Source organism: Poecile atricapillus, chromosome 13, assembly GCF_030490865.1.
Source record: "Poecile atricapillus isolate bPoeAtr1 chromosome 13, bPoeAtr1.hap1, whole genome shotgun sequence".
Lineage (NCBI taxonomy): Eukaryota > Metazoa > Chordata > Aves > Passeriformes > Paridae > Poecile > Poecile atricapillus.
In genome coordinates this window covers 17,980,409-17,990,585 of record NC_081261.1, presented here as the reverse complement: position 1 = coordinate 17,990,585, position 10,177 = coordinate 17,980,409, and the positions used below count along the sequence as shown (strand labels likewise).

The 10,177-nt window shown below is 58.7% G+C and overlaps 1 protein-coding gene across 1 annotated transcript; it reads left to right on the top strand.

Annotated features, from left to right (window-relative positions):
* The first annotated feature begins 7,997 nt into the window (after positions 1-7,997).
* On the top strand, positions 7,998-9,826 carry TLX3 (T cell leukemia homeobox 3). The gene is made up of 3 exons (XM_058848884.1): positions 7,998-8,412; positions 8,796-9,039; positions 9,616-9,826. Exons 1-3 carry the CDS (start codon positions 7,998-8,000, stop codon positions 9,824-9,826), a joined length of 870 nt encoding a protein of 289 aa, XP_058704867.1.
* The last annotated feature ends 351 nt before the right edge of the window (positions 9,827-10,177 follow it).

Here is a 10,177-nt window from a genome sequence, read left to right as displayed (position 1 = left end):
TACATCTTTTTGAACTAATAAAATTATTATTTTGCTACAAAATGTTCCATATTTCTTTGCAGCACAAATGGTTAATGACAATGAGGATCACAAAGAAGACTGAAAATGAGCATTTTAGGCTATAAGTATAGCAGGAAAATAGAATGTAGCACAGAGTGAACTAAGAGGTGATGGAGCAAGACTTAGTGAAGTGCTGATGATGCTGTTTCACAAATACCCATTTTCCAAGTCTTTAGAAACTGGCAAAAAAAAAAGAACCACAGAAGAAAATGAAGGTATTAAAGCCCTTTACAAAGAACAAAGTTTATCCAAAACTGCAGAAAAAAGGGAATTGCACTGGGGAGAAGTGGGTGTCCTGTGCTGGGTATGAGGGCCTCTACTGCCTGGGGAGATGCAAAATTAATTGAAGGAAGACCTAACAAATATCAGAACTGCTTAAGCAATACCTCCATTTATTATGTGGAAAAGCTATTATGTGCAATTACAAACTTGCTTTGGAATTGAGTTGTGGTTTTCCATTATTTACCTAAGGAAAAATATTTCACATGTTTGTCATGTTTGCTGACATTTGTGAATTCAATAACATTTCACCACTGCTTAGATAAGAATGAGAATTGTTAATTGTGGCCAACAGGGAGAGAAAGATCATACTTGTATTTCTTACAGGGCTTTTCCAGTCTTCTTTGCAATTGTTACTTTTCTGCACATTTTCAAAGGGCAGGCAGTACAGCTGGAAGGAAGGTGTTTTGTCAGTTTGCTGTTCACATTTGAGCTCAGCTCAAGAAAGGATTTCAGCCAAAGGAAATCAGCTGCAGGAATGCTGAACACCTGAGGAGTAACCCATGGGGTAAAGTGATCCTTGGAGGCTACAGAAATCCATGGAGATTAAAATCCATGGAAATTACAGTAATCCATGGAGGCTACAAAAATCCATGGAAATTGCAGCAATCCATGGAAGCTACAGAAATCCATGGAGGTTACAGTAATCCGTGGAAGTTACAAAAATCTATGGCAGAGAAATCTGTGGAAATTACAGTAATCCATGGAAATTATGGAAATCCATGGAAGTTACAGTAATCTGTGGAAGTTATAGTAATCCGTGGAATTTACAGTAATCCCTGGAGGCTACAGAAATCCAGGAGCACATGTAATGCTTTACGCATTTTTTGAAAGACATAATTACCCTAAGGGCTTTGGAATTTTTTTTCCCCTTTCAAAAAGGTGAAAACAATGGAATGGGAAATGTCAAAGGGAGATGCTACTCAGAACCCAAGCAATTTCCTCACAAGGAACCAACGTGAGCCTGTCTGGTGATGCAAAGAGTTGGGGGCTGTAAAATAGCGCTGGTTCTCCCCCAGGTGTGTTTCAAGTCCTGGGAGAGCAAAGCACGGTGTGTTGGGGTTCAGGTGAGCATCCGTCCCTGTGTGAGCCCGGACAAATCCCCAGGGCTGGGCTCTGCTTGCTGGGACAGGCACGGGCAGCACGGGGCTGAGCACAGTTTGAATGCAAAGGAGGCTGTGAAGAGCTCAGCCCCAGCATATGCACACCTTACAGAGCAATTCCTCGACTTCGTTAATGTTTTATTGCACAACGAGTTTGCGATGACAGCAAACCTCTCAAACTGTGGCGGGATAACGCGCTTCCTCACCATATTAAAAAATAATGCTGCTGTAGATTTTATGTACCGGGGTGTAGACTGCTGTTAAGAGGCACTGCTTTGACAAAATTCTTTTTGAGGTTTACAGAAAGCATAATAAAATATGTAAGTTACATTTCTACAAACAAAAGCTATAACATAAGTTATTTATAAGCACGAGATACAAACGGTATCACAATAAATAAACCTTAATGGATACCTGTGGCATCTATCCTAATGTAATTTGCCCAGCAAAAGTCATATTTAGTATAAAAACCTGGCAGCAGCTGCATGTTGGTATTCAGAATAAGAATGGAAGAGGGAAGGAAGCGGCTGCTTCCCCAGGCTTACCCCCAGCCTGCGTACCTCCTGCCTTCCCCTTCACCTGAGCTGGCGCTGCTGCTCCCGGAGACCAGATGTCTCTGCCTCTTTCAGGGCTTGTTCACGATACCAGGATGTTCCCTGTCAGCTTCACTACAGCCTGATTTTATTAAAGGTGGCAGAAAGAAATGGAGCCCCATCTGCCTGTCATTCTCTGTACTCTGCCCTTTCAGGGGCAGCTCCTTCCTCAGTACCTCCCTCATACCCTCTCCTTCTCATCTACTCTCAGCCATTTGTGGAAAAATGCATAGATTCTGAACTGAAATAAAGTTTTGGCTTTTTAAATATCACAGTTAAGGTTACGAGCCCCACAAAGATGTGTTTTGGAACAGGGATTGAAACCACCAAGGCATGTTAGATGCTTCAGAACCTTCAGAACAATTAGCATTGGCTCTCAGAGTGGGGTTTAACTGCTTCGACCCACTGGGACATGGAGGACAGAGAGTTTTACTGGAGCCTGTGTGTCTGGACCCTTGGGCTGGGTTCATGGGGCAAATGTCCTGATCTCCTCCAGGTCGGGGTATAGGAAGTATCCTTTGTTCTGATGGGGAAAAGGCTGCTGAGGGCAGAGCTCCACCACCCTGTCCTCCCCTCCACCTTCATGGGGTGAGGGGAGGCAGGAGGGGCACAGCCCTCCACACCCAAAGGAAGGGGCAGAGGGGAATGACCTTTGGCTCTGCAACACCAGAGCTCTTCTCTCAGGAAGAAAGCTGCTGATTTAACCTTTGTGGGCTGACAAAAACAAAAGGGTTTTTTGGCAGCTCTGCTGAGCACCATGAGCTGAATGCCTGAGCCCAGTGCTGCCCCATGAGAGCACAGCCACGGGCTGGCACCCAGGGTCCTGCTCCATCACTGGCATGGTGCAGCCAGGCCCCTGCTCTGTCCTGGGCCTGTTGGCCACGGTGGTCCCCACCCAGGGGGGCTCATCACTGGCCAGGAAGACCCACAGGGTGACACTTAGCCCTGCAGAAAGCCAAGTGTGTCAGGGACACATCTTCCTTCAGTGCACAAACCTCAGCCCTTGCCTGCCAGTGCCCTCCACAGCTGGGCACAGCTGGCAACAGGCAGAGCTCAGGCAGCAGGTAATCTGCTTCTGGCTGTCCTGCCTACTTCCCCTGCCCAAGCCAGGACACAGATCACACACGTCCCTCTTCAGCCTGAACATCACCCACCAGCTCCACCAGCAGCAATGCTGCTACCAGGGCTACAGCTGAAAAGCATTGTGTGCTCTCTGTCGTGCTGAATTCCATAAGTTGCATAAGCACTCCAAACCATGTTGGGTTTACACAGCAATACCCATCCAGAAAAGGCTGTGGAGAGCAGGACTGGCCATGGCCAGCCTGAGACCCACTGCCCAAGACAGAAGCTGCAGCAGGGACTCTGGAGCTACAGTAGGAACATCTCAGCATCTGCTGCTGCTTCCTGGTGCAGGGGGTTACTAGCAGTGCTCTTCATGCTCCAGTAAGAACATTTTAAAAGCTGAACAGTGGCATTGGCCACTATCATGAACATGGGAAGTGCTGCAAGGGTAAGGGTCCTGAGAGGATATGGTGCTGCAAGGGCACTCTCCCTCCAGGGCCTTCCTTGTTTTGATCCTGAGGACATTCCTGGTGCTGAGGAATGCCTGTGCACACCATTGCCAAACCCAGTGGCCATGGCGGGCTACAGCACATCCCCTTCATGTCACCTCCATGGCAGCCATGCCTAGGACCAGCTCTGGGTTTCAGGCATGAGTGAGACAGCTGCCACATCTCTGTCCCCAGTCACTCCCAGTGACAGGCTGGACAGGGGACTCTTCTGCCCAGTAGTGCCAGGGAGGTGGTCACTCCTCTTCCACTTTTCTCCCTGCTTAGCTCTGTCCCCCCATACCTTTGCATGTGCCTGGGAGCCGTGCTCTCCAATCGCAGTCAGTCCCTGCGCCCAGGCATCCCGGCAGAGCTGGCTCAGCCACACTCCCCAACAGGCCCAGGGAGCTGTGGCCCAGCGTGGCAGGGCTGCACTGTGTTCCTCTGCCAGCACCACGCACTTGGCTCCACATCTCAGCTAATACTTGTGCAATAAGTAGAATTTCACAGGGAATGACAATGCCACAGCAGCCTTCCCACACACCTCCAGAATTCTCCCATCTCAATGCCCTCCTGCCTGCATGGCTCTGGTGAGCACCAGCTGGTTCTGTCCAGCACTGTCCCCCTGGTGATGTCTGGCACTGTCCCATGGGTGCTGTCCTGCACTGTCCCCCTGGAGCTGCCTGTGGGCCAAGTTAGAGGCACCTGCAGCTGTGTGCCCGTGGCTGGCACTCCCAGGCTGGGCTCCTGGCGTGCCCTGCCTCACTGTGCCATGGCAGGCAAAGGCCGTGGGCTGTGCTGTGCTATTCTGTGCCGCTCCATGCAGAGGCCGTGCCATGCTGTACCAGGGCCAGGCTATGCCGTGCTATGCTTTGCTATGCCATGCCTGGGGCCTGGCCAGAGCCCAGCAGGGCGTGGTGTCTCTTCCCTCTCTGCGATGGGAAGCTGCCTGGCTGCTGGTGGCCCGTGCCTGCCCGGGGGTCCCACTGCCTCCCTGCGCCCGGTGGAGCCAGCCCCGAGCCGGATCTGTCTCCCCGATGCGGTGCAGGGTACCCGGGTTTGGCACCACCTCGCAAGTCCCCGGCCAGCCCCTGGCAGTGCCGGGGGTCGCAGCACCGGGCCGGGCCGGCGGGTCCAGGGCTCGCTGTCGGGGCTGCAGATCCGCTCGGGAGGAGAGCCCGACACGGAGCCACTGAGCCCGGCACCGGGCAAAGCGCAAGAGGACCTTCGGTCAGAAGGAGCTGCCAGGCTGTGCGGGGCTGTGCGCTGGGCTGTGCGGGGCTGTGCGGGCTCTGTGCGGGCTGTGCGGGGCTCTGTGGGGGCTCAGTGCTGGGCTCTGTGCTGGGCTCAGTGCTGGGCTCTGTGCTGGGCTCTGTACGGGGCTGTGCTGGGCTCTGGGCTGTGCGGGGCTCTGTGCGGGCTGTGCGGGGCTCTGTGCGGGGCTGTGCGGAGCTGTGCTGGGCTGTGCTGGGCTCAGTGCTGGGCTGTGCTGGGCTCTGGGCTGTGCGGGGCTCTGTGCGGGGCTGTGCTGGGCTCAGTGCGGGGCTGTGCTGGGCTGTGCGGGGCTGTGCTGGGCTCTGTGCGGGGCTCTGTGCGGGGCTGTGCTGGGCTCTGTGCGGGGCTGTGCGGGGCTGTGCTGGGCTCAGTGCGGGGCTGTGAGGGGCTGTGCTGGGCTGTGCGGGGCTGTGAGGGGCTGTGCTGGGCTGTGCGGGGCTGTGCGGGGCTCTGTGCAGGGCTGTGCGGGGCTGTGCTGGGCTCTGTGCGGGGCTGTGCGGGGCTGTGCGGGGCTGTGCTGGGCTCAGTGCTGGGCTGTGCTGGGCTGTGCGGGGCTGTTCTGGGCTGTGCTGGGCTCAGTGCTGGGCTGTGCTGGGCTCTGTGCTGGGCTGTGCTGGGCTCTGTGCTGGGCTCTGTGCGGGGCTCTGTGTGGGGCTGTGCTGGGCTGTGCGGGGCTGTGCTGGGCTGTGCTGGGCTGTGCTGGGCTCTGTGCTGGGCTGTGCTGGGCTGTGCGGGGCTGTGCTGGGCTGTGCTGGGCTCTGTGCGGGGCTCTGTGCGGAGCTGTGCTGGGCTGTGCTGGGCTGTGCGGGGCTGTGCGGGGCTGTGCTGGGCTCTGTGCGGGGCTCTGTGCGGGGCTGTGCGGGGCTGTGCTGGGCTGTGCTGGGCTGTGCTGGGCTCAGCGCTGGGCTGTGCTGGGCTGTGCAGAGCTCTGCGTGCCCCCCACCCATGGAGGGGCGAGGGAGGCGGCGTGGCTGCGGGAGAGCTGCGTTTAAGGATACCATACGTCCGGGGTTATTAATTATAAAACATAATTAAAGTAAAACTGCAGAACGTCAACATATTAAATTTAAAAGCTAATATTAAAATAGCGTTAATATTTAATAAGGTAGCTGAGTGTTACAGAGCTGTACGCTGATACTCTATATTTAACTGTGTAAAACCAGGAGAGTTTTCCCAAAGAAAAATGTATTGTTTAGCTGATTATCAAAGACTCTGTGATATATTATCCATTTCGCAAAAATAATATAGATATCTTTTTAAATATAGTAATAAAAACATACTAGTGCCTTTTAAATATACTATTACTTACCACCCCTTTTCATATTGTACTATCACAGACACTTTGGAATTGGTTTAAAAGCACATCATTCATTATTCAAAGCTCATCTTTGCATATTATTCCAGCTCAAGTCTGCCAGGCTCCCTGTGAAATCGTTCACAAAATTGATAACAGCAGACACACACGCAATAAAAAGATCGCCTTGGGCAGCCCGAGCTCCCATTATGCAGATCGAGCTGCAATTTTCTCTAACAAAGCCTGCCCTGATCCAGGACTGGGTGGCACTTTATTTATTTATTTATTTATTTATCCTCCACCGGTTGCCTTTTTTTTTTCCTTTCTTTTTTTTTATTTTTTTTTTCCCCTCCTTTTCCCTTCTGTCCCCGCCCCGTCGCCTCCCTCCGGCCCCGCCGCGCCGTCCAGAGCGGGGCCCCGAGGGCGGTGCGCCCGCGGCCGCTCAGCGGGTGTGTGCGGCCCCGCAGCATCTTGCGGGATCGCCTCAATCGGATTAGCTCCGCTCCGGGGAGCGGCGGCTGGTGGCGGCTCGGCTGCCTGCCGCACCGAGCGGGGACAATCCGATTAGGGCCGCCCGGGGCCCGGGGCCGGCATCGGGCGGTCCCCCCGGGGGTGGGCGTTTACTGGACGCGGTAATGACCGCCGGGCAAGGCGGGGCCGGTGTCCCTCGGTGCCGTGAGCCGGGGAAACCCTCTCGACGGCCCCGGCCGGGACGCGCCCGCGGCGGGGAGCTCCGGGAGGCGGCTTCGCCGCGGCCGTCGGACCCCATCGGGGCTGGAGCCTACTCCGACCCCGCGACCCGTGCGGAAGATGGGGGTCTCAAAAAAGGCACACCGGGCCCCGCTTTTGCCGTGGGGCCGCCGCGGGAGCAGAGCCGTGCGGAGCGGGGCCCGCAGGTGCCGCCGGGCGGGCTCCGAGCACAGCGCCTGTGCCCGGCGGCTCCGTCCCGCTCGCTGCCGCTGCCGGCGAAACCATTCGGAGTGTTGCGGTAATTGAATACTAAGGTTTAAAACTAATCAAGTCCTTCCTGTCACCGCTCCGGCATCCCGGGCTCGCCCTGCCAGGTGCTGATCAAATGCCATTACATTCTATTAACAGGGAAATTCTATTCCCTGTTTTCATTTCCCTTTATAAGAGGGAACTAAGTAAATGCACTGAGCGTTATTTAATTGTTAACGCCTTTAGTCCCGCTCGGCCGTCAGGGACCGGCTGCCAACGCGCTCGGCAGCCTTGCCGGGCTCTGCAAATTAAGCCCAAACGGAATCTCGCCTTGTAGGGCCCCGGCTGCCCCCCGAGCCCGACCGCGGGCATGGCCTCGGCCCGCAGCTCCGCGCTGCCGTCGGGGTGGGGGCTTGGGCAGCCGCGGGCTGCGGGGGCCGAGTCCCGCCTCGCAGGGTGGCCTCGGGCCGTCGGGGACCGTGGCGGGGCGGGGCCGGCGGCGCCGGGCGGTGCGGGCCGGGGCCGGGCAGGGGCCGGGATGGGCCGGGGATGGGGCCGGGCCGGGCCCGTGAGGGGAGCGGTGCCCCCGACGTGAGGCCCTGGCCCCGCCCCCGCCCCGCGCGGGGCCATTGTTCGCGTGCCCCTGTGATGTCACCGCGGCGGCGGCGGCCAATGGGCGGGCGGGGGGCGGGCGGCGGCGGCCAATGGCGGCGGCGGGGGCGCACGCGGCGCGGGGCGCGCGGCGGCCCCCGGGCGGTGACGGGGCGGCGCGCGCGCGCTCCGCAAAGTTTGGTGTCGGCGGCGGGGCCGGCCGGGCCGCGAGCGCAGCGCGAGCGGCGGCGCCTCCACAGCGGCGCGAGGGCGGCGGTGGCGGAGGATGGACCCGCCGAGGATGGACCCGCCGAGGATGGACCCGCCGGGGCCGGCGCAGGGCCAGCACCAGCACGAGCCCATCAGCTTCGGCATCGACCAGATCCTCAACAGCCCCGAGCAGGACAGCGCTCCCCCGCCGCCCCCCCGGGGCCCCGACGGCGCGACCTTCCTGGGCGGCCCCGGCGGCCGCGGCGGCGCGCCCTACCCGGCCCTGCCGGCCCCCTTCCCGGCCATCGCCGCGCCCTTCGAGGACTCGGGATCGTACAGTGTGAACCTCAGCCTGGCCCCGGCCGGCGTGATCCGGGTGCCGGCGCACAGGCCCATCCCCGGGGCCGTGCCGCCGCCCATCTCCAGCGCCATCCCGGCTATGCCCGCCGTGCCCAGTCTGGGCAGCCTCAACTTCCCTTGGATGGAGAGCAGCAGGCGCTTCGTCAAGGACAGGTTCACAGGTAAGGCGCCGGGGCGGAGCGGGCGAGCCGGCTCCCGACAACGAACGGAAGGGTCAGTAAAAAATATAAAACGAAATAATAGCAGTAATGCGAATAAGAATAAAAGCAGAGGCTCTCGCTGGATGCTTCCCTCCCCCGCTCTCGCAGCGAGCCGAAAAATCGTTCTCCTCGCGGCGTGGATAGTGCGGGGCGCCCCGGGGGGCGGCCGTGCCCCGTTCATCTCCGCAGCTCTTCGACCAGAGGTGGAAGTGGGATCCCGGGGAGCCGCGGTCCCTCCGGGGGCCGGCGGGGCGCGGGCGGCCGGCGGGCAGAGCGGCGGCCCCGAGGGGGCGGCCGGCACCGTGCGGGCGCGGGGCTGACCCCTGTGCTTCCCCCCCGGGCAGCGGCGGCGGCGCTGACGCCCTTCACGGTGACACGGCGGATCGGGCATCCCTACCAGAACCGGACTCCGCCGAAGCGCAAGAAGCCGCGGACATCCTTCTCCCGAGTGCAGATCTGCGAGCTGGAGAAGCGCTTCCATCGGCAGAAGTACCTGGCCTCGGCCGAGCGCGCTGCCCTCGCCAAGTCCCTCAAGATGACGGACGCCCAGGTGAAGACCTGGTTCCAGAACCGGCGCACCAAGTGGCGGTGAGTCCCGTGCCCCCGGAGCCGCCCCGTCCTGCCGCCACCCCTGGTGGCGTACCCTGCCCGCCGCCCCGCGAGTCCCGCTCAGGCCGGGATCGCCCCCCTTGCCAGCTCCTGCTCCCCAAACCGTTGGGGGTGAATTCTTATTATTGATATTATCACAGTTATTATTGTTATCATCTTTATATATTTATTTTTTAATAGTCGCCCATTCGGAAAACGGGGGGTTATTCGTAAAAACGAGGGATTATTCGAAATAACGGGGAATTGTTTGAAGAAACGGGGAAGTAATTTGAAAAAAAAAAATCGGGAGAATGTTGGGAGAAAAGGGGGGGAATACTTGGAGACGGGATTACTGGGAAACGGCGGGTTTCCAGGCTCTGCCCGCCTCTCGCAGCCCCTCCGCCGGCGGTCAAGCGGTGGCCGCCCGCCCGGCGGTGCCTGGCCCCGGAAGGACGCGCCGGCCGCCCTGCCTGGTGCCCGCGACCGCGGGCCCGGCCCCGGGCCGGCCGCTCCCCGCGGAGCCCCGGGCAGAGCGTGCCCCGTGTCCGGGCGCGGGCTGAGCGTGTCCCCCGGCAGGCGGCAGACGGCGGAGGAGCGGGAGGCCGAGCGGCAGCAGGCGAGCCGGCTGATGCTGCAGCTGCAGCACGACGCCTTCCAGAAGTCGCTGAACGAGTCGATCCAGCCCGACCCGCTGTGCCTGCACAACTCGTCGCTGTTCGCACTGCAGAACTTGCAGCCCTGGGAGGAGGAGAGCGCCAAGATCCCCCCGGTCACCTCCCTCGTCTGAGCCCGGTAGCCGGGGCATACAGCGGACTGGCCAGCGGAGCGCGGCCGGCGGCTCCCCCTGCCCCGGCTCCCCCGACGGGGCGGGTGGCGAAGCGGAGAGCGGCGCCGGTAGGGCTGACACCGGCACCGGGTCCAACCGGAGCTGGGCCCGGAACCGCTTCCCCGAGGCCGGCGCGGAGCGGAGCAGCTTGTATATTTGTGTCGATGTTCCACTAGGAAGGGAAATATGTCACTTTTTGTAAGAAGTGTTAATACTTTAATTTATTTATGCATCGAGATTTTGGGCACTATTAATATGGAATTATATAAAACCTCAATTATTTATATCGAAAACTGAACATAGGTACTTTGT